Source organism: Camelina sativa, chromosome 8 (assembly GCF_030686135.1).
Source record: "Camelina sativa cultivar CO46 ecotype springtype chromosome 8, ASM3068613v1".
NCBI classification, from domain to species: Eukaryota; Viridiplantae; Streptophyta; class Magnoliopsida; order Brassicales; family Brassicaceae; genus Camelina; species Camelina sativa.
The window spans coordinates 9,967,206-9,991,975 of NC_141887.1; the positions used below are offsets into that span (position 1 = coordinate 9,967,206).

The 24,770-nt window shown below is 34.8% G+C and overlaps 3 protein-coding genes and 1 long non-coding RNA gene across 5 annotated transcripts; 2 read left to right on the top strand and 2 right to left on the bottom strand.

The window, feature by feature from the left end:
- Nucleotides 1-1,395: 1,395 nt before the first annotated feature.
- LOC104706920 (uncharacterized) lies at nt 1,396-4,675 on the bottom strand. Of its 2 annotated transcripts, none has more exons than XR_015563397.1 (6): nt 4,163-4,675; nt 3,938-3,995; nt 2,463-3,262; nt 2,132-2,376; nt 1,746-2,047; nt 1,396-1,655 (listed from the first exon to the last, which is right to left on the bottom strand). XR_015563397.1 is itself a non-coding variant. In XM_010423161.3 (6 exons), exons 2-6 carry the CDS (start codon nt 3,978-3,980, stop codon nt 1,569-1,571), a joined length of 1,404 nt encoding a protein of 467 aa, XP_010421463.2. In that variant the 5' UTR covers nt 3,981-3,995; nt 4,163-4,675; the 3' UTR covers nt 1,396-1,568. The 2 variants fall into 2 exon arrangements, 1 of the variants encoding a protein (XP_010421463.2); XM_010423161.3 differs by having other exon boundaries at nt 2,205-2,376.
- An 8,446-nt stretch (nt 4,676-13,121) lies between these two features.
- LOC147939871 (uncharacterized) lies at nt 13,122-13,823 on the top strand. The gene is made up of 2 exons (XR_015563323.1): nt 13,122-13,392; nt 13,493-13,823. It is a non-coding gene; the product is annotated as an uncharacterized LOC147939871 (long non-coding RNA).
- Nucleotides 13,824-18,821: 4,998 nt separating this feature from the next.
- Nucleotides 18,822-21,886, top strand: LOC104706921 (ferrochelatase-1, chloroplastic/mitochondrial). The gene is made up of 8 exons (XM_010423164.3): nt 18,822-19,292; nt 19,418-19,709; nt 19,799-20,044; nt 20,178-20,281; nt 20,385-20,511; nt 20,603-20,755; nt 20,850-20,950; nt 21,105-21,886. Exons 1-8 carry the CDS (start codon nt 19,225-19,227, stop codon nt 21,424-21,426), a joined length of 1,413 nt encoding a protein of 470 aa, XP_010421466.1. The 5' UTR covers nt 18,822-19,224; the 3' UTR covers nt 21,427-21,886.
- A 58-nt stretch (nt 21,887-21,944) lies between these two features.
- LOC104706923 (histone deacetylase 2) lies at nt 21,945-24,549 on the bottom strand. The gene is made up of 13 exons (XM_010423165.3): nt 24,282-24,549; nt 24,159-24,214; nt 23,895-24,012; nt 23,746-23,808; nt 23,601-23,669; nt 23,347-23,513; nt 23,175-23,239; nt 23,049-23,095; nt 22,876-22,920; nt 22,736-22,786; nt 22,484-22,570; nt 22,308-22,395; nt 21,945-22,230 (listed from the first exon to the last, which is right to left on the bottom strand). The coding sequence occupies exons 1-13, from the start codon at nt 24,498-24,500 to the stop codon at nt 22,142-22,144; spliced, it is 1,164 nt and encodes a 387-aa protein (XP_010421467.1). The 5' UTR covers nt 24,501-24,549; the 3' UTR covers nt 21,945-22,141.
- Nucleotides 24,550-24,770: the final 221 nt, after the last annotated feature.

Genomic DNA, 24,770 nt, shown 5'->3' on the forward strand with positions numbered 1-24,770 from the left:
TAGGGAAAAGAAGTTGTGGGAAGTGGAAGTCAATTAATAAGTAGAATACCTAACAAGGAAAGTAAAATAAATGAAGCAATTATGAAAGCAGGTGAAACAGGAGGAGCTAGTGACTTGAGGGGAGAAACAGGAATCTGGTGCTAGTAGCAATAAGTGTTGTCAGTAGGAGATAATAACTTTCATCAGCTTAGGGATGAAAAGTAGAGAGAATAGGATAGCAGTATGGTTGAGGATAAGATTTGTAGAATAAGAAAATGCAGGAAGAGATGTTAAATATAAAATAAAGATGTTAAAAACAAACAAATATACCAGAAAAGCCGAGTCGAAACATAAGTTTAGGGATGGAGATGCAGAGAGAATAGGATAGCAGTATTGTTGAGGATAAAGATTTGCAGAATAACAAAATACAAGAATAGATGTTAAAGATGAAATGAAAGATGTTTTGAAAAAGTAATCTAACATAAAAGCAGATACATAACTGAGAACCAGTAGAGAAAACAATGACTGCATCGGTTGCTGAGGGAGCATGGGCCACATCTAGGAATGTCAACATATTTCCATGTGTTTGCATGAGAGCGTCTCTTTTGTGCCCAAATCATCATTATTTGCCTCAAAACAGTACTTCCAATTGCATCGGCGATTTGAAACGAACCAACAGAAGTCGCAAATACATCAATGTTGTGAATGACATTATCATAAAACCCAAGGCAAATTTGGGGGAGTGCCGTTGCAAAAAAAGCATGAGGCAGTACATGAAACAGTATGGACTGCAATATTTGAAGGGCTGTTTCAGCATGGCCATCTTGCGCCGCCTGTTTTAAACTCTCAAGGTAACGAGCTATTGGATTGTGTGCTTGCAAGCAACGAGAGAAAAAAGGACGATAAGGTGACGTAATGTTAATGAAGTTTGCATTTGAGAAAAGGAATTGCAGATTGATAGTATGCAGTACGGTAGGATGGTGAGAAAGACTTGAATAAAACTTAGAAGTGGCCATCATACTGGAGAGGTCGGTAAAAGATGACTGCCCAACTCGGTACGCAATGTCAAGTGCGACATGGATATCTAGTTTATCCATTGCAGGTGGAGGAAGATGTGAATAGAGCGACAAAGGTTGATGAAAAAATAATTGATGCAGAGGTAGTTGTTTATTTAGGGTGAGAGAGTTACGAAGTTCTCTGTTTGTTGGAGGGGAAGTAGGATTAGAGTTGCAAGCAAACGTGTTGAGTCTATAAGAACCCAAAACTGTGTGATAGTGCCTGGACTAGTAGTGTTTGTGTGATTAATTGTTAATTTGATGGTATGTGGGTGGTTAATAGTTGTGTAGCGGCTGGACTTGATGTGTCAGGAAAGTAAATGAAGGAAATCTTATAGTTGACAATAAGAAGACCATAACGGACATAATGATAGGCAAACATTAATAGGAAATATTGTCAACAGAAATATACAACATTATAGTAAAGTCATAGTTGGAACTAAACTGAAAGAGAGGAGGTAGACAACATAAAGAAAACTAAAGTTTCTGCAGAAGGAGGACGGTTAGACCCTGGTGACATACTCTTCATATAGGTCAAACGCATAGCGGGGGTTCGAGGGTTAGCCTGGCTGGAGATGTACCTCCTGCATCTTCCATCAATGACCTTTTGACAGAGGTGACCTGTCGAAGTTTTAATATATGTTAGAAATAGAAATCTAACATATGAGCACTGGATGCATAATCGAAAGAGAGAGTTAATGATAGAGGAACCTTTTTTTTAGGGTTACTCGAACAGGTGGTCCGCTTTGCTCGCTTTGACATAGTGAAGCTGGTGGTATCCACATCGGTACAGGGGTGGTTGTGAGATACATAGTTTTTATCTTCCCCGTCACTGGCTGCGTCTACAGTTACATTGTCAAGTAACCTTGCTTCACCATAACGATTTGTAGTACTAGCAGAAGAAGAGAGTCCAATTAGCTGAGGAGAGCCAGATGGAGGTAAAGGCGAGGGTGAAAGATTTTCATCTGATGCAACCTGGGCGGAGCCATCTCGCTGAGAAGAGACATCTTTGTCTGTGGAGGCAGAATTAAACAGCAACTGGCCCAAATCAGCGAGCAAAGAGTCATTAAAATCTCGCAACTTTAATGTAACAATACCATCAACATCTTGAACAGAGTCAGAAATGTTGAGCCTTTTACAATGCTTTCTCTTATGGGGTCTGACGTCAACCTCTGAACCAGGACTGACGAAGTTGCTCCTCTGGGTCTTCCGAGTCACCTCCAAATGAGAAGGATTTGTCAAACTTGTTGGCAGAGGAGACAATTGCTTCTAACACCTGCCTTTTTGGGTCACCTAGGGCAATATAACGAAATTGACTAGGTGCAGAAAAAGGAAACAAGACCTTCACATGTAACATAAAAAATGTTTAGATATTAGAGAACATTCAATAGTAGAAATCTGGAGGGGCGAACTAATGTAAGGGCTTACAGCTGGATCATGCTCAGTTGACAAAAAGTTGTAGGTATGATATGATTTGCACTTGGGAAGATATTTGAGTGGTTGATCAAGGAACGTTGACTGGACTTCACTATGCGGAAGGAACTTGATAAGAGCCGGTTTATCTGCAATATAATCGCCAATTGTCACCATTCGAAGAAGACGTTTAAAGGAATGGCGACCCCAAGGGTAGTGAAGAAAGAAGTCAATATCTTTAACCATCTCAACAACTTCTAAAGATGGTTTGACTGGCTGCGTTCTACAAAGCAGGATCCCTTCAACAATTACAAGTAGTGCGAGTCTAAACTTCCGCCAGACAGGCATGGTTGGTTCGCTCTTCAACAGTGTGATAAGATCATCAACTGTAGTGGACCCAATGTCATGGCCAATAATTTTATACCAGTATGGTGCACATCCATCAGCATGAGTGGTCCTACTGAGTAGGACTGCACGCAGTGAAAAAGGTTTGCATGAAAGGCCAGTCAATTCTTCAAACTCTACTAAGGAGAACCGCAAAGGTTGGCCAGCATAAACAAACCACATTTCTTCACAATTTGGAGTATATAGTTGTCGACATAACAACTGGTGTACAAGCTGTCCAGAGAGGAAGCAAAACCGAACAGGCAACGAGAAGAGAGATTCAAGAGGAGAGACCAACAAAATTTGAAGCTCAAGCAACCCAGCTAGTATATGCAAAATGTCAATTAGGTAGCGAGGTCTTGAATATGAGTTGATACAAACTACATGAGCAGGATAGTGATTATCAGCAAAAATCCTTTCTGGCAGGTCACCTATTAAAAATTCAGGAGTAGAGAGAAGGTGAGGAGGGCAATGAAAAGAGTAAACCCTAATGTCGAAACACATATAAACAATTACTTTATTATATAAAGGTGGTGAAGAAATAGTAGGGCATAATGGACACGGAAGATTAGAGCAGAGAAGAGTGAATGCAACCCAAGGAAGCCACGATATGGATACAGTAAGGTTTGAAGGAAGAAGTAATGTACAATGAAGGCGATATGGGGAAAACAAGCAATATAGAGTATTCAGTGACACGACATTAGTAATCAGCGAAGAAAGCAAAAGGAATGGAGGGTGGAAGTAAACCCTAACGGCCGGAGACATTCAGTAAGCAGTGTACATAACCTATAGACCTAAGACATCATAGTAGAAGAGCAAAATAGAAGACTGAAACTGCTATACGATTCATTGGACATAAAAGTTGTGAACAAGTTATGCAGCATTTAGGCCACTAAGTAATCTGAGGAACAATCAACCAAATAAACCATATGGTGGAGAAGCATGTAAAACCATGGATGATGTCGAGGTCAACCAATAGTAACAGGTAAGGGGGTGAGAAGACGTAAATCGAAATTAATTTGAGAAAGGATTAAGGAAAACAGGGTGAAATAAACCTAATCAGCATGAACAGAAGAACAATCACAGATACATGGCAACAATAATACCTGAGTCGATTGAAGGAAGACGTTGGTTAGTAGAGGTAGGCATGGGTTCCAATTCAACCTAGTAGAATAACCCACAAAACAATATCATGCAAAAATACTCAGGAAAGATAAAACTTGTTAACATCAAAACTGTTTCAATTTGTAGAGGCCGCTACAAGGAAACTAAGATAAACTGAAAGATTATAAGATAAACGAGTTGATCAGCAGGAGTGAAGTTTAACCAACCTACTCGGGAATCTGGTCGGAAATCACCGTCGATCAAAATTTGGTATTTGCTCAATCGGAATTGGATACCCGATTGAAGTTCGGGTTAGAATACAGAGGCAGATTTCGGAGTTCCAACCAGAAAGCAGATCTAAGCTAGAAGGAGAGAGTAAAAATTTGGTGGCTTAGATAAAAGCGAAAGATATTTTCTCCAAATTACAGACATGCATTGATGTCGAAGAGTCTTCAATGTCGACCAGTAAGAATAGCAAACAGTGGAAAAGGAAACAGTCGGAAAGTAAAGAGTCGAGAAAGCAAAAAGAAAAAAATAACAATTTAAAAAAAAACAGTAATTGCCCAGGAACGTCAGAAAGTTAGAGATGTAATTTTGGTAAGGCAAAAAATGCCTAAATGCAGAATCACGGATAGAAATGCTGTTTCAGACAATACCCACAGCAAAAAAATGCTTATCCCGTAAATAACTCGAGAGGAATATGAATGAAAGAGAGAGTACTCTGTTCATATTTTCTTGATGAGAAGTGAACTATAATTGCAAAGGAATATATGTGCTTGTTGCTAGTGGCTCGTTGGTAGCATTCAACATATGGGTCAGTGGTTGTGACTACGAGTCTACGAGTTCGAGTGATCGAGCCAAACTGAAACCAAATCTAACCAAAATATATATGGTTTTATATGGATTTTTTTAACAGATAAACCATAAAAATCAAACTGTAACAAAACCACATATTATAATTTTTATAGAAAAATACTTTGGTTCATCCCTAGGGGTGAACTCTTTTTTATCCACCTTCTCTTTTAAAATTCAATGAAAAAATGCTATGTAATATTTTATTTAAAAAATAAATTATAATTAAAATTATAAAACAAAAACAAATTATGGAAACAGAATCTGTAAATTTTTTTTAAACAGTTTGTATTTTTATAAAAAAATTATGATTTCAATTTTTTGTCATCATTGAATCAACAAGGCCCGATTCATAGTCCATTTATATTACGCGAGATAACGCGATTTAGTGGAGTCGAACTCTGGTGGGATCGGTCGCAGAGGTGGTGCTATAACCACTTGACTAAAGACACTTCCCTATGATTTCAATTTGTAATTAAACAAAATTATATATTGGTTTGAGTTTATAAATGAAGATTTAGAGTTTAATTATTATAATTAAACGAGATTCTATGTCGGTTTGGATTTGAGTTTACAATTAAACGAGATTATGTATCGGTTTAGATTGATAAATGAGAATTAGAGTTTAGATTTTATAATATTAAAACCTTGAAACATTTTCTCTCTGTTCTCACTCCTAAAAAGATCCTTCTAAAAACTTCCGTTTTCCATCACCGTTACCGGCATCGGCCGGTTTCTGGCGTTGGTCGGCTCTTTTCTCCTTGCTTTTTTCATTTTGCTTCTCTTTGTATAGATCTAGACAGGGCGGCTCAAATTTTTTTGGACCTTGTGCCCAAATATATTTTTTTCCCTAAAATTTAGGTACTTATTTGTAAACTTCTAAACTTTTGGACCCTTTTTACACTAATATCAAATATTTAGGACCCTAAATCCTAAAAAAAAAACTTAAAAAACTGTGGACCCGGTGCTAGTGCACTCTCAGCACTACCCTAAAGCTGGCACTGGATCTAGATAATAATATATGGCAAATCGTGATTTCAAAATCCATGCTCTTTGTCTTCTCAACGTGTTATTACTAAATCTGATACCGTCAATCACAATCCAGTCTCCTATCTTGATGTGGTGTCGTTTCATAACATCCATATTTCATCAACCTGTTTGCAAAATGTGGTTTTGAGAATAGATGAGGTTGCGGATCGTGACTGTTGCATCCAAATCTCTCCCCTCAGTCTCGGCTCTTTTCTCTCCGTCTGTGGAAGCGTATTTCCAGCCCTATTTTCACTACAAAAAAAATGGTTGACTGCATCACTTAAATAGAATCACAAAAGTGAATGATGTCAATTTAAATGACTTATTATTAAATGATGCATAATTATGTTTTTAGCATCAATTATTATTATTGATGTCGTAATCGAATAATTTGACATCAGTTCAATAAAAGTGACACAATTTTATTTGAATTTGCATCAATTCAAAAATATTTAACAGAAAATATAATTTACATCACTTAATATAATGATACAAAATAAATATCAATTGAATAAATGATACAAAACTGATATCAATAATAATATGATGTTAATTCATATATATTCGATTTAAATTAAATTAAGATATGTATTTCAAAATTTTATTATATTTGTTGCATATAACTGATATTTTATTATATATGAATTTTTTATGGAAAAATATATGAATTATATTCTCCAAGAATCAATTTATTTTTCCATAAAAAATCAAACTTATATTACTATTTCCCAAAAAAAATTTTATAAATTTTTATTATTGATTATTTTAAAGATACGAAAATAATATTTTTAAAAAATAGAAATTATGTTTATTTTATTTTATTGAAAAAATATAATAATTACATTCTCCACCGAAAAAACCTGCAAAAATATTTTATTTTCAAAATAATTAATCATTATATCACAAAGATTTCCATAAATTAATAATTATTTAAAAAAATCGTAAATATACAGTATCCGTGATATATTTTCCATAAATGATAATTAAAAAAAAAACTGATCTGTTTGGATATCGTAACTTTTTTTCTTTTAGTTTTTTAAATTTGTCAACTTTTCTTGCTTTTATTAAAAACTAGATGAGGATCGCCCGATGTGTGAGTTTAAAGTTTTATAAATTTAATTAAATTTAATAAAAATATATGAAATTTTTTGTATATTATTATAAATTTTATTTTTGTTATAATATACTGATTTATATTAATTTACAGTTATGTTATGTATGCTATGATTAAAAGTGTATTTTTTACACCTAAATATACTATATGTTAAAAATAAATTCTTTATCACACATTAAGCCAACTATTTTACTTTTACTTCTGCGTAGTTTTTTAATTACTAAAATTATTGGTTCAAAAAATATTTTGAATAAAAAAAATCGTACATAATATACTAATCAATGATGTATTATCACAATAAGGTATGACTATCATGGAGAAAACCTCGGCTTCAACCTCATCCCTTATGGAGAGAACATTGCGTCTAACCTACTCCACCATGGAGAGAACCTTGGCTCCGCCTTCCTCCTTTGGGAAGATAATCTTGCGACCAACCTCCTCCGCCTTCGTCCCTTAGGGAGATAACCTTGTGTCCAACCTTCTCTACCGTAGAGAGAACCTCGGCTCTGCCCTCATCATGTGTGGAAAGAACATGTTAACGTCTTTTTGCTATCTCAAAATGGCTTGCTCCGACAACCAATAAAAGTAAAAATCTTTTTTCGAACGTTACAAAATCTTTTGATAGTAACTAATACTAAATTTCTCAATGTATTCGTGATAGTAACTATGCAGAAGTGAAAGTAAATTAGTTGGCTTAATGTGTTTATATATTACATTATATACTAATCAATGATGTATCATCACAATAATATATGACCACCATGGAGAAAACCTCGGCTCGCCCTCATCCCCTATGGAGACAACCTTGTGTCCAACCTCCTCTACCATGAAGAGAACCTTGGCTCCGCCTTCCTCCCTTGAGGAGATAACTTTGCGTCACAAAATATTTTGATAGTAACCAATGTTAAATATCCCAATGTAGTCGTGGAAGTGTCTTTGACACACCATGATATAGCCTTTATCGCTGTAATGCCTCAACCGCCACCTTTATTAGTGAGCCCATGGGCCCACCTTCCTTAGTGTGCCCTACATCTATTCCCGGTCCGTGGACCCACCCATATTCGATGGCTGGTTTGTTACATCTGGGAGGATTTGAAAATTTGTTTACTGACCCTACAAATCAATAAATGGTATTTTCCTGTGTTTTGTCCTCACTCGCACTGTTCCGACAATCACTTCCAGAAAAGTCACCCATCATGAATTTCTCTCAGGACCCTTGACCAAAACAAATAAATGCATTTTGGTGACATATATGGCCAAATCAATTTTTTTAAACCGTTCTGCAAACCATTGTCACAGTTTTTGAGCTCCTATGGATCTAACAACGATTTATGTTTTTCCAATATATATATTTATGTTTGTTGTAAGCTTGTGTTTGATTAGCCTATTTTATCCATCTACTAGTTTTTGAACCCACGCTACGCGTGGGTTTATTTGATATAGTTTGGTAAAAACTGTATACAATTAATGATAGTTATTATATACTATCTTTTAAAAAAAATTACTATTAAGTTTTTAAAAAAATTACTATTAAGGTAAAAAAATTTAATTCAAATATACAATTTTAAAAATTATAAAAGTCAATAGTGTCTAAGAATCAAATATGATGAAAAGAATGAATTAATCTGTCATCATGTAATATATATCTTCGCGTTTCTTTCTACGTTCACCGTCTCTTTATATTCCTTCTCGTCAATCATATTCAATTTTTCAAGGTCATTGTTGTTGTTACTTTCACAGTCCACTTATTCGTTATACTCTTCTTGTTCCTCTTCCTTGCTTTCTTCCTAATCCCTTCTATCTTTTTCTATGTAAAACATTCGTTATTATGCGGTGGAAAACAGAGCAAGAAATTTATAACTTAAACTAAACATAGCTCCATAAGCCTATGAATTAACTACCCAAAACAACATCGTTCATTTGATATATTGAACTCGATGATTCTTGTCGTCGATCTTTCTTCTTAATACCGAAAACTCTTACACAAACAACATGAAAATCATCTATAACATCATACACAAACACATGTGATAACTCTCTAATTTACATGTTTTTAGCATCCCTTTTTGTCCATATTTTGCATTATTCATACCTTTAACTTAGCATTTTTAGGTCATTAATTGTAAGAATTCACTTTTAGGCCATTTAGGGTGTTGCATTTTTGCATTTGCATATTTTGGATGAAAACAGGTGTTTAAGAGCCTAAAATGGGGAAAAACAAGGACAAACCCGAAGATGTACCCGAAGGAGCCATCGAGATGGAAGAACGAGTCCGAACCCCAACACGATCAAGGAGGATCCAAGAGCATGAAGACCAACCCGAGGACTAACTCGACCTCATCCTCATGTACCAAATAGAGTAGACCCTCGGGCAGGTCTGGGAAGCTAGATCAAAGGGATTTCCATATATAAACCCCTCATCTCCTTCCTCACAAACGAGCACGCCGCAGACCCTCAAACCAGAGAGCGAGAGCTTCTGTGAGAGAACTGAGCGACTCAAACACTTTTCCCTTTTGTTTTAGATTTTACATCATAACTTTTTATCATTTCTTTAGATTTCTATCTTGTACTCTTATCCCTCTACTTTATCGTTTAATATAATGCAATTTTCGTTTATATTTGCTTTGATGTTTCCTGCTATGATTTCCGAATAGTGTAGTAAAATTTCTAGGGATGGGATAGATGATTTTGTGTTCTTGATCGGTTAGGATGTCTTAGTTGATTGTGTATGTTTAATAGATTTCCTTCTAGATTGGTGTTCTTAATGCTGTCAACAAACCGAGAGGGTGAGATTAGATCTAAGGTGTTTTACCACTGAGAGGTGTAGATGAGATGCTTGAATCAACCAATGCTAGAGGTTAACTCACTTAGCAAGGAGTTTACTGACAATAATGAATCGGATCTTAATGCCTTCTTGGTCATGTTTCTCCAACTAGAGTTGGGTAGGGGAGTGATCAAAGTTGATTGTTTCTATCATGAGAGTGTTTTAACAAGATTTTAGAGATTCAATGTCTAGGAAATATTTGCTTGAGGCATGTAAGACATCTGTACTGGTTAGGAATACTTAGGATTCGATTACCCCATCCTTAGAAGCTTTCGTATTTTAATTACTTGCATTTCTATTCATCACTTGATCCCTTACCCGAACAGGTACACGATCACCTGCTTCGAGTAACCCCTCGAGTTGTTCATACCTTATTTGCTTACTCGATCACCCCACCCGATCATGTACTCGAATGCTTGCATCGAGTGCTTAGGTCGTGTGGTTTCCTTGTTTATATTCTTTTCTTTTATTATTTTAGGATTGTTAGACAAAACCCCATTATTACTTGGCTTGACTTGCATTGTTCTGATTGCATCCTTTTTGCTAGCATAAACAACCATTTGGATTGATAACCCTTTGTACTACAACTGCATAGGGAATTGATACTCTGGATGAAAAACCTGTTATCAACATGTTTTAGGCCTAGAAGAGATGTAAAGCATAATCATAAAGAGAAGTGCCCACAATGGTGGCAGAAGCGATGAAGAAAAAATAAAAACGACACCGGTAAGACCTATTAATCAACCATAATTGTGACCAACGTTCAAAATTTACAAATAGAAATTATAATATGCACCCAGTTATATTTATATTGAAAAGATGTAAGATTGATCGAATACATTTTTTTGTTAATATTTGTATTGTATTCATCAAAAATGTCAGTAAAATGTAAGATGTAAGAAAATTAACAAAATAAGAATAAAAATATCAGTTTTGTATATTTCATATGTTGCTTTACGATAATTTACATTTCTCTTTTTTAATATATTGGTTTTTTAATTAATATTTTATATAGGAAATATTATACTTTACAAATGTTTCTTAATTAATGTGATTTCCCGAGACACTTTTGACATTATTTTACAATTTCGTTAGTATTCTTTTTATTTTTGAACAAAAGTTTTCTTCGTATAAACAAACTAATTAGTTGCTTTTTCTTCACGTTAAAATGCTTTTGTTTTTTGGTTGTTTGACGAACTAATCACTCGTCAATTGCTTGAAATCTGTGTTTAAGAAAGTGTTAGGCACTTCGACATTAGAAAATAGATAGCTGCTTGAAAGTTTTTTTTTGTTTGACCTCTTTGCATTAACTTTTGGACTTGTTTGCCATATAACCAAATTTGGTCAAAACTGACTGAAACTGTAAAACATGCTGTAAACACGTAAATAACTGATGTGTCTTCTTCTATTACCAATGCAATTGGACGATCACAATCACAATTACTTCCTCCGCTTATTTTTTTTTTGTCCTCTTTGCAACAAAGGGTTTCTCGAAGAATACATAGACCCTAACTCTAATCCAACCCCAATACAATCAATAGAGCCACAATCTACTACTCAGCAACAGCCTGATGCTTATGATCAGGTTAGAATTATTCATAACCATCTCCTCCAACTAATCACCTTTTGAACGAATTGATCAAAACCGGTGAGTTTTTTTTACTGAACGACAATGGTGCTTCCAGAAACTTATGAATGCCATTAAAGCATATACAAATTATTTATAGTAAATTAAGAGGCGGCTAGGTTTCATAAAGTATAACAAGTTGACAATAATATATTACAATTTAAATAGAAATATGACATTATCATACTATATTAACCAATTTAACTGTTTAGATTTAGAAAATATACATATCAATAGATTTTTGGTATTTTTAAAAAATAGCCAAAATTATGTTCTCGAGATTTAACATCTAAAATAAATTTTTTCTCGGATCTTTTATTTCTATTTTTATATTATTATTACCAAAAAAAAAACTTAATATAGAAAATTATTGTAGTGACAAAAATATTAATTAATGAGATGTCTAATTCCCATTGATCAATTAAAATCCTAGGTGGACGGCCTTAAGTTTATTTCCATATTTTCTTAAATAACTTAATATAGAAAATTCTGAAAATTTTAAAAATGTTAAATAATGAAATGACTAATCTCTATTGGTTGTTTTAAATCACATGTGGACAGCCTTAGAAGCTTATAGCTCCTACTTTTATTTAGTATAGATTAGGTTGATGAGCTTCTACTCGTTATCTCTCTTTGGGATTGAATGAATAATGGTAACAATTATGTTTGCAAAATAAAAAAAGGTTTTTGACCAACCAATCAATTTTAAGAGGTTTTTGCAAAATAAAAAAAGGTTTTTGACCAATAAATTTTTTAAAAAATAAAAAAATACTACAATAAATTTTAAAATACAGTATTAGAAAAAGAAGACAAACATATTAATCCTTTTTTTGGTTCAACATTCTCAACTGAAAAATGAGAAAGTAGGAGAAAAATTTGGTTTAAAAAAATAAGAAAAATTTACCTTTCCATTAAAAAAAATCACAATTAAACAAAGTTGAAAGTAGTGTTTTTGAATAAATTATTTATATATGGGACAATCTATGTTTATATAGAAGTGAATATTTACGAAATGTAGAACTAATAATTAACTCTATATTTTCCTTAATCCCTTTTTCTTTATTTTTTTTTGTAGAATTAATAACTTAAATTTAAAAATTAGTAAATAATATTATCATTTCGAATTTTATGTATATATATATATATATGATCTCCTTTTAATATTAAAAAACTTTGTATTTTTTTTATAAATTCTGTAATTTTTGATAATTATCTTTTTATATTATTAATATTTTTTAAAACAAATATTTTATTTTTGTTGTAATCAAATTCCTCCTATTAAATATTAAATTTTACACATTATTTATAGGTAAGACAATCTATGTTTATATAGAAGTGAGTGTTTACAAAATTTAAAATTAATAATTAACTGTATCTTTTCCTTAATTCCTTTTTCTATATTTTTTTTGTAGAATTAATAACTTATACTAAAAATAAGTAAATAATATTATAATTTCAAATTTTATGAAATATTTAAATATAATCTCCTTATAATTAATTTTAAAAAAATTATATATTTTTAATAAATTTGTAATTTTTGATAATTATCTTTTTACATTATTAATATTTTTAAAAACAAAAAAAATATATTTTTGCTGTACTTAAATTTCTCTTATTAAATATTAACTTTTACATATGTCAAAATCTGATATTGATAATTTGACACATGTCAAAATCTTGTTAATGGCTAACTTTCAAAACCCAACTTTATATAATAAGATATTGGGGGATTTTATATATGTATTAAAGCTGTTTAAAAAAAACTGAAAATTTGTTTCCACTCTCTACACTACTCACGATCTTTGTAACTACTTAAAAAAAATCTTTCTGATTATTTTAAGGGTAAAAGTGCTTCTCCATCTAGATAAGTAAAAAAAAAATTGAGAGTGATCAAAACAATAACTTTTGTAGAAGTTCTTCTTTGAATGTCAACAAGACAACCAATGGTAATCAAATTATGCATTTACAACACATCTTCAGCATGTAATCATCACATCTAAAACATTTAAAGGTAAATCTTCTTTTCTTCTCCCTATTTTATATCAAGTATTTTTTGATTATCAAATGTAGAATTCTAATTTTTTCTCTGTTATTTTTGTTTATGTACTCAGAAAATCTCAAGATGAAACAATGAAGACAATGGAAAAGAAAGAGAGGGAACAAAAGCAATATGTGTTTCATATAACACTTATGAAGATACATATGACACTTCACCAAGAAGAAAAAAACTCAATTATCAATTTATGATCTGAGTACATATCAGTTTTTTTTTTCTGTTTGTTATTCAACGTTGAATGTATTATCTGATCAGTTCATATCAGTTTTTTTTTCTTTTTGTTGAATCCATATTAAACTAAATGCATTGTATTTATGTTTTATTTATTTATTTTGTAAATAACAATTTTAATAAAAGATATTAGTATAGATTCGAAAAGATTTTAATAGATATAAAAGACAACTTTTGCATATTAAAATAATTTCAAAAATATTTAAAATAAATGAATCTGTTATTCTTATTAAAACAAGAAATCTTTTATTAGTATCAGTTATTCATTTGTTATTCATAAATGATACAAAATTTTAAAATCATTTATAAAAACTGACACAATAATTTAAAATCATTTGTTATAATTGATTTAATATAACATCAGTTTGAAATAAATTGATGTAAATTATTTGCATCAACAAATAGTAAATCATTTTTTAAAGTGATACAAATTTATATTTACATCACTCAAATCTGATGCAAATATAAAAAATAAATGATTTAAAACAACACCTTTTTGTAGTGTTTGGTCTCAATCCAAGGTTTACGGTGTCGGCTTCTTTCTGTCTTCAAACGGTATCCATCGTTTCTTCACTGAAACATTACTTTTCCATTCTAATATAATTGGTGTTCATTAGATGAATTTTTACGATTCAGGAATTGGAAGTCAATCTTGGATCTGGGATTCATGGAATACTCATCAATTTTATCATAATCAGATACTGATTTCGAAGTTCATTTCAGAGATAGTGAAGTATTGGCGAAAAGATCTGAGTCATATTGGTTGTTTTTGGTGGTTAAGGAATGCATAGAAGAGATATACAGTGGAATCGATGGACAAAAATGGTATGGGCACTTGTCCTAATAGACTAATACGACATGATTTAGTGATCAGAAGACAGAACTTATTTTCTATCATCAACAATATCCTTATGGAGTTTCAAGTAGACAATGTGACTAAAAGAAAAACAGTCATGTTTGTAAACAAGTCAAAACACAAATGTGTCCAGAATCCTCTTGGTCTTATACTTGGTGGAAAAGAAGATGAAGGACTTTCAAGTAGTCTTTGGAGATAGTGGAGACGTCATACACTATGGAAACAATCATGGATGAGAAAACAATGAATTTTTCCAAATGATCATAGAGAATCTTTGCTGAAATTATTAAGTATATTGATCTCAAGAATGCGACAATATATATAATCATTTCCAACAACATTAAATTTATTTTTTTAGTTAAAGTAATGTCAATGACATTTTGGAGTTTCAACACCAAGCTAATAGTCAATATAAAAAGTGTGTGTAGGGGAGGACTTTACAAATTTTATCTGTTGCCTAGAAGACTAATTAACAGCAGGGTCACTTCCACTCCTTCACTGAAATTGATTGCGTATAACAATTGTATTGAAATATTTATGTATTTTGTAAACACTTTTTGATATCAATATAATTGATTTGTGGAAAAAAAAATATCGATTTGGATAATTCGGGTTTAGAATTTATAATATTAAACAAGATTATATATCAGTTTAAGTTTACAAGGATAATTCGGGTTTAGATTTTATAATTAAACGAGATTATGCATCGGTTTGAGTTCAAATAAATTAATATTTTTTTAATGATTTTCGTGTCAATATATTTAATTATTTTATTTTTGATTTTTATTTAAATATAATATAACATAAATATTTTTTCTAATTTGTTTGTTTTATTCTGATTTTGGTTTGAAGTATATATTTTGTTTATGTTTAGCAATAATTTATTTATTTTATTTAAATATAATATGACATAAATATTAATTTTGTTTTAGTGATTCCATTTTTTATAATTTATTTATTTTATTCTAATTTTGGTTTGAACTAAATATTTTGTTTATATTTAGTATTACTTAACATCTTTTTATTGATTTATGATAAATAAGGTGAACAAAAAGATTCATTGTAGGGTTATCTATGCCCGGCTATGGACACATTCCTATGATACATAGGTTTCGAGCCTCAATTTTCTGACGCCTATTTTGTAAGGTTTTTTTTGTTTTTGTTTTCTTAATTATAAGGCCCTAATTTAAGAGGTAGTTTCTTTTAAAAGGCCTCATTTTTAAAATTTGTTTTCAGCTGAGGCCTCATTTCAAAACTTGCTTTGAGTTGAGGTCTCATTTAAAAAATTATATTGGAATTACTGAGAAAAACAATTTAAAAGAAAATATTATCAGACCCCATTTTAAAAAGTACAATTTTTTCGTATTGGGCCTCCAATGTTGCTGGATCGAGACTGGGGTTATCTCCAAGTATTGTTCATTTCAATATGTTTCAGTTTTTGTAAAACAAAAAAAAAAACTAAACCTAAAAACTATAAGAAAAGGCTTGATTCTATTGATACATGATGTTACAATATATATAGTCATATACACAAGGGTTTTGTACAGTCCTATAATTACACATTTGTCCTCTGTTCTACTTCTCTTCTCTATAAGCCCCCTCAAGATGGAGGCAACTTCTTGACACCAATCTTATAATTTAGATCCAGGAACCGTGGTGGCGGTAGTGGCTTGGTGAGAGAATCAGCGAGCTGATCATCGCCAGAAATGTGAGCCACCCTGAGTGTGCCGAACTGAATGTTTTCCCGAACAAAGTGATAGTCAATCACAACATGCTTCATCTTGGAGTGAAAAATAGGATTTGCGCAAAGATATGTTGTGCCGATATTGTCACAATAGATGACGGGTGGTGTTGGTAGATCAATACCCAGTTCCGCTAAAATAGAGCAAATCCACTTGAGTTCAGAAGCTGTGTTTGCCACAGCTCTGTATTCGGCCTCAGTAGAGGACCAAGAGACACTCCTCTGTTTCTTGGATGACCAGGACACCGGACTGCCCCCAAAATTGATGATATATGCATTTGTAGAGACATAGTTTGCTTTGTCACGACCCCAATCAGCATCGGAGAAGGCATGAACAGTCATAGGAGCATCTCGACGCATGAAAATACCATGAGACCCAGATCCCTCACCTGAAAATATGCAGGATATAATTCCACAAAAACCTTATGATCATTACACAAACGATATATCGAGATAAGATTTTTGCAAAGGTAGGGAACATATAGAACTTCTTTTAGGGCAAGAGAACTAGATGGTGTAGGGAGTAAGGCGGAACCGGTATGTGTGATCTTTAGGCCAGAGCCATCAGCAATGTGAACCTCTTCACCACCGGAGTATGGCTGATGGAGAGAAAGATTAGACAGATCCGATGTGAGATGATGTGTAGCACCGCTATCCATCACCCAATTAGCCGGATTATACGGCGGGATAGTGGCGACATTGGCATGAGTTATCCTCGGCAAACCAGGGGAAGGAGAATAACCGCCATCAGACGGTTGAAAACCACGAGAGGAGGCTGGCAACGGAGAACACCAGCGAGCACTATGCCCAAACACGCCACACAGCTGACATCGCCACTGATATCCTCTGCCGTGACCACCACGCGACGAGAAAGAGGAAGATCCCCGAGAAGAGGAGCGATGATTGCAGGAGCTGTGGTAGGGACCAAAAGTTTTGTTGAAAACAGCGTTTGCGATGACAGGGACAACGGAGGGAGCGGACACTTGGGATTGAAGCTTCAGCTCATAAATGATGAGCTTTTCATGTATCGCAGCCATGGTGGGTGGGGTATCTCGGCCTTGAATCTGGTCAGTGATTGGTTTGTAATCCTCCGGAAGACCACCAAGGAGATACTCGATTTGTTCTTCATGTTCATAAGGTTTCCCAAGCGTAGCAAGTTGATCAAAACGAGCAACCAAACCTTGAACGTACTCATCAATCGTTCTTGTACCTTTACCCCACTGTTTGATTTGTTCCCTCAGTTGTTTGATATGGCCCCATGTCGGTTTTGCATACGTAGAAGAGAGAAGACTCCAAATCTTTGAGGAGGTGGAGGCGGTTTTGCACCAAGGAGACTCGCAACGAGAAGCTGGTCTTGATGTACCCATAGATCATACGCCGGATTGGGAGCAGAGGAGCCGACGGTGAGAACAGTAGGTTCGGGTGCAGCAGTGATGCCATCAAGAAATCCGGCGAGACCATAACCTGCTAATAATGCACGGACTTGGCGGTTCCACATCAGGAAGTTGGAAGCCGTTAGCTTGGTTACATTCGCCATATTAATGTTGTGGAGAGCAGTTGCGGAAGTAGTGTCTATAACATCAGAAGGAGAGGAAGCCATGGCAGTAGGAGATCTGTTGTTTAGAAAGAAGAAGAAGATGCAAGAGAGAAGCGGCGAGAGAGAAAAAAAATTTAGGTCTAGGATTTTACTGCTCTGATACCATGTAATGAAAGGCTTGATTCTATTAATACATGATGATGTTACAATATATATAGTCATATACACAAGGGTTTTGTACAGTCCTATAATTACACATTTGTCCTCTGTTCTACTTCTCTTCTCTATAAAAACTATACACCTATACACCCAGCCTTTAGTGAAAATATTTGTCCTAACTTATCGATTACCATCATGCTCTTTTGTATCCTAGCTCTCTGAATATGTCATTGAATCTGAAACATCCATAAATAAAAGCTTTGACTCTGATCTGGTTTTCATCATATGACATAGTGACTTTATATTTTTCCAACTTTTAGAATCCAAATTCACCATGTTTTGATCATAGCCGGCTTTGAGGCCAAGCATGTATTTGCGGCCGTTTGTGGGATAAGTACTATTTCGACCCTGAATTTTCCAAAATTTTCCTTCAGCTCAGTTGGTTAAGTGTGTAGGTGTTGTTGCTGTGATCCGGAGTTCGAGTTTAACTATATCACCTGTTATTGCCATTTTTTTGTTTTTCCATTAATTTGTTGGCCTAAATTATTTTTGGTTTGCAGCCTATTTATTCTCAGCGCCGGCTCTGGTTTTGACGATGAAATATCAAAAGATTTTAAGTAAAATATAGGAACAAAACACCCGTCATGCATACATTTCATATTCCGACAGGTTGAGAATTTTTGGCATGGCTTATATAATATAAACTTGGTCAACTATATTTGTAGTATCTCTTGATCGGTGTGTATCATCAAATTGTTTTGACTAGTTTAAGTGGCATTTGTTAGGCCACGTAGCGCAGTCCACTATATCTTCTGTTAAATCAACTACTATTTCATAAATTATTCTTAGAAATCAACTTTGGTTTTTTCCGATTCATTGGGTCTCTTTTATACAAGGGGGTGATCAATAAAATGGACCGGTTCAGTTTTGGTTCTATCCGATGAAGAAAAAAACAAATTTGTTACTTAAAAACGCAGACGTTTTAACTTTGTCGTGACCCCAATAAGGCAAACGTATAATAAACTTTGACTTAAAGGAAACAAAAAGAAAACACGCCTAACCTGCTTCAATGGAAAAGTCGTGCCTTTTTTACCTAACCAGACCTTCTCCGCATTTGCGTCTGCCTTCTTCATGATCTCTCCAATTCTCTCGCTTTTAAAGGCCTAATCAAAACCCTTAAACCCCACAACCCAATTCCCTCTTTTCGAATTCTTCATTCTCTCTCTCTCTCTCTCTCTCTGAATCGATTTGTATTTTGTAGCTATGGAAGCAACAGCGTTATCATCTGGGTTTCATCCTCTTGTCAAGCGTAACGGTTACAGGGTTCCAAGGTTAGGGTCCTCTCCAATCGAAATTAGGGTTTTTTTTTTTCCTTCTTCTTTTATCGCTTTAGGGCTTTACGAATTCGCGAATTGTTGGTTTTGTTGATCGATTGGGTTTATATGTATGCAAACAGGTCATGTTCTCAGAGAAAGTTTGTATCTTTGGTTCGTTGCGATTTGAAAGATAGATCTTTTGGAATCAAACCTGAAGGGTCGTCTATTGCGATCCGTAGATTGAGTTTCAAGACTAATGTGTTTGAGCAAGCTCGTTCTGTAGCTGGAGACACTTCTTTTGATGATACTACTACAGCTAAAACACGTTCTCATGTTGCAGAAGATAAGATTGGTGTCTTGCTTTTGAATTTAGGTGGTCCTGAGACTCTTAATGATGTTCAACCTTTCTTGTATAATCTCTTTGCAGATCCGGTGAGAGTCTCTCTACTTTGCCAATTGTGATTTCTGTTTGGAGTTTTTGAGTTGTTTGGGAATGATGGATGATTGGTTTGCTGTTGCAGGATATTATACGGCTTCCTAGACCGTTTCAGTTTCTTCAAGGGACTATAGCTAAATTTATATCTGTAGTACGAGCACCGAAATCCAAAGAAGGGTATGCTGCTATTGGTGGTGGCTCTCCTTTGCGTAAAATAACTGATGAGCAAGCAGATGCTATTCAGATGGCCTTGCAAGCAAAGAACATTGCTGCTAATGTCTACGTTGGTATGCGGTATTGGTATCCATTCACTGAAGAAGCTGTTCAGCAGGTGAAGTTTATATCTATAGTGGTCTTTTTTTTTTCTCACAGCTTAATCATAATCAGAGGCTCCTTTCTGGTGGTGATGAGTTGCTTATGCCTGTTTAGTAGTTTATCTTAACAAGCTAATTATGTTTAACCAGATAAAGAAGGACAAAATTACAAGACTTGTTGTTCTACCATTGTACCCTCAGTATTCTATCTCCACGACGGGTTCAAGCATCCGCGTTCTCCAAGACTTATTCAGGTTTGTGTAAGCCACAATGCATATTCACAGTTCATTGTTTTCTTGTTTTCAAAAAAGATTTTGTAGTTACACGAGTGGCCCTTAACATGAATGACCTTTGCAGGAAAGATCCGTACCTAGCTGGCGTGCCAGTTGCTATTATAGAGTCCTGGTACCAAAGGCGAGGCTATGTCAATTCCATGGCCGACCTCATTGAGAAGGAGCTTCAAACTTTCTCTGATCCTAAGGAGGTACAGTTATTTATCCGCTCTAGTTTTCCCCTTCATTATACAATTCTAGTCCAAACACTGGTTAAATTGGTTCCTTGTTTGTGTGATTTAGGTTATGATATTCTTCAGTGCCCATGGTGTTCCAGTCAGCTACGTAGAGAATGCTGGAGATCCATACCAGAAGCAGATGGAAGAGTGTATTTACTTGATAATGGAAGAGCTAAAAGCCAGAGGGGTTCCGAACAACCATAAATTGGCATACCAGGTTTGGTCATATCCAGTGTTATAAAAGTTGCTTGGCATTACCTCTTCATGTCAAACCCTCTAATTGATTCTTGCAATAATCCTTTGTTTTCCAGAGTCGTGTTGGGCCTGTTCAGTGGCTGAAGCCATACACCGATGAGGTTCTTGTAGACCTTGGTAAGAGTGGTGTTAAGAGTCTACTAGCCGTTCCAGTCAGGTGAGAGAACATATAATAATCCCGTAGCTCATTTTGGTGTTCTGGCAAAGATACTTCCCGAGCCCCAATCATCCAGAAATGATGTCTGATGATTTTGTCTCCTGATTCTATAGTTTATTAACCATTTTGGCTTCTTTCTTATCTTGGATCTCAGTTTCGTGAGTGAGCACATTGAGACACTTGAAGAGATAGACATGGAATATAGGGAATTAGCTCTGGAGTCAGGGGTAGAGAACTGGGGGCGGGTCCCGGCGCTAGGTCTCACGCCATCTTTCATCACCGACTTGGCTGATGCAGTGATAGAATCGCTTCCTTCAGCAGAAGCTTTGTCAAAGCCAAATGCAGCGGCCTCAGATGAGAGCGAGTCGTCAGATGCTTTCAGCTACATTGTCAAGATGTTCTTCGGTTCGATTCTTGCTTTCGTATTGCTTCTCTCCCCAAAGATGTTCCATGCTTTCCGGAACCATATTATCTAGAAGAAAAATCTATAGAATCTCCTATGAAAAGTTGGTTTTGTGTTAGTCTTTTCTTGGAGACATGTCTTGGTCAAATTCAATATATATTGTCCAATCTATTGAAGTACTAGCACACCAGCTCTAATAAGCTGATGTGGTTGAGTAGTTCAATAGATTGGACTATATATATTAAATTTGACTAAGAGATAAACTAAGAGGATTGGAATAAAGAATGAGAAGGGTTATTAGAAAGTTCGTGAGGAAGAGACAGGATTAGATGTATTTCAGTGTTTCACATTGAAGATTCATGTAGCTATAAAACATAGTGCTACGTTCCTATTAGAGATGAGGAGATGAGTATATTCTATCATTATTTGGTTTATTTTTTTCCTGTTCTTCAATGTTTGGTTCCAAACTGTAACTGTCAAAAGCATTTTGTGGTTCATAGTTTTAACAAAATTAGTTATTCAAGTTTCCACAACACCAAACTTGCTATACTTTCATTTCCATCCTATTAATACACAACTCAAAGTTCAAAGTAGAAACAATCCTCTATCAATTCACATTCCATTTGAACACAAACGGGAAGAAATAACACATATATATATGTACATTGGTTTGTTACTCAGGACGAACAAGTCAGAAGGGTCTCTCTTGTTATCTCTCTATACAAATATAAACACATAGCCGAAACACAGAAACTCTGTTTTGGCTCTATAACAGTTCGTGTGGAAACTCATTCCGGCCGTGTCTGGATCAATCCTTGACGTGAGAGATTCTCAATGGAATCCGCAATAACTCTGGCGCTAGACTGCATGTACCCACCTGCACAAAGTATCATCACATACTCACATCAATACTTTTCTTTTGAAACCATTACTCATTTAAATCCAATTTAGCACCTGAAGTCAGCATCACAAGAGGAATATTTTTTTCCCTTGCAAATCTGAAGACTTTCTCGTCTCTACTTGTTATACCATCAGGGCTTATCTGCAACAAGAGTCACCAAGTTTGTAACTGAGGAAGAAAATTATATTCTGCTGCGATAGAAATGCGATACCTGAAGTATATAAATTACCTTTAGACGCCCCAGAGGGTCTCCGTCTAAGATATCAGTCCCAGCATTGTAAATCACCAACTCTGGTTGGAAATTTCGCGAAGCAACCTGAGAGTCACAGACAGGTTCCCTTAAGATCACTAAAGACGACAGAGTTGTTAATAATGTTTTTTGGAGGAACCCCAAGTTCCCATGCTCCTACTCCAGTCAGACTATATCACATATGTGAACTGCAAGGAAACAAGAGATTAAGGGAATGATTGAATTGCACACCTCAAGGGCATCATCTAGTTTCCTCAAATACTCCTCGGTGGTAGTCCCGCTCTGTCAAGATATAGAAAAAGGAAAGAACTATAATATGACACAAGACAATCAAACTAATTCAAGCTGGTAGTGTAAGACAATAGGCTTACCACGACCTCAACCTTCTGATCGATAAATCTCCTAGCTCTATAATCCTGTACGAAGAAAAAACATAGCAGATACATCCAACTGTTAAAAGCAAGCATAGACAAAAACTGCAATAAAAGTTCAAAGGAATTGAAATGACTTCAAACGAGCCAAAGCTCCAAAGATGACTGCTTACGAAAGGGTATATCTCGGGATTGTACATATCCAGAATGTAAACGCGATCTGCAGACAGTATACTGTTATCCCCATATTAAACACCGTTAAGACAAAACATAGTGAAATAAATAAATGTTTCTCATACTGTCATCGCCAAGATCTGTTTCGTGGCCATTCCCTTGATGAGCGTCAAGATCTATTATCATAACCCTGTACAAGTTTTATAAGGTCAAGAACTAACATGGTTTTAGGGGGGTAATTTACATATCAAGGTCCCCGGATAGAAGCAAACATAAACAATTAGATATAAACTTTACCTTGATATTCTTAAACGAAGAAATGCAAAGTGAGCACAGAGAGAAATATCAGCGAAGGCACAAAAGCCGCCTCCTCTCTCGGCAGTACAATGATGAAAACCTCCTCCAATATTAATAGCCCATCCACGTTCTGTTGCGAGTTTGGCTGCCAGAATCGTCCCACCAACCTGTCACACACTGATTCTGTAATAACTCGGCATATATAAAGTTCTAGGAAACAATCAAAGACGTAGAGCAACATATGATTCTTCTACCTGCTTACGGAATGGGTAAAGAACTTTCTGCTGCACAAGAAAATTAGGAAAAAAGGCAACCAGTGGAACCTATACATTGTAGGAAAAGTCAGTTCAACAAGAAGAATCAAGGAGATGATTGACTTGCCAAAACAAATCAAATCACCTCGGCTATCCTAGCTACAGTAGCACTGCTTTTCAAACTGTTTAGGTAGTTCTCCGAATGAACCTGATACAGAACAAATGAAAATGTTAAACAAACGTCAAGATGCTAATACAGACATAAAGGGAACCATATTGAAAACGAAGTAGTACCACTAAAAGATCAGTCATTGAAGCTTCAAGAGGCTCAACGATTGATTTCTCCTCCAAAAACCCATCTGAAACAAGGAACTTGCAAACTCTGCCCCACTTGGTCGAATCAAATGGGTGCCTACACAATATCAAATATCAAATATCAAACTCAAAACCAATACAACAACATTCGAATTCAGAAGCACTTCACAGAGACTAAAAGAAGCCAATTAGTCAACGAATTCCCAAAGAAAAGTTCCAAAACTGGGAAAAAAAAAGACTCACAATTTCTCAATACCCAAGAAGGAGATGTTATATGCCGATGAATAGATGATCGAAACCTATTGATCAAAAACATTTTCTCAGTCAAAATCTTCCTTTTGGGCACGAAAGAGACATCTGTGTTACCTTTGAAAGAGGGACGTCGAAGTAGAGTTTGCTGTTGAGAATTCGCTCCCGCCGGAGAGCTTCGGGATGGGTCGCCATCGAAAACGATGACATTTCGGAGGTTCGATTACAGCAGAAGAGAAATTTGTAGACTTTGATGGCGACAAACGTGAAGAGCAAGTAAACGGCTGAGTTGCGAGTGAACTCGGTCCAGGTCGAGATGACTCGGGTATCTGTCATACGTTTTTTGGTCTGAATCGGTGAGATATTTCATTTTTCTTTTTTTTGGTGCCGACTAATATCAAAACGCATGGAACAAGCGCGTTTCATTGACTTTTTACTTGGCTATTTTAAAAATCAAAATGTCTCTCAAATATATAATTCTCTAGATATATTATAATAGATTAGAACCTTCTCATTCTACGGGTTTAAAGTCTTGTAAATTAAATTAAATTAAAAATATATTAAAATTTGTTATACCTTATTTCTATTGTTGTATGTTTGCTATAA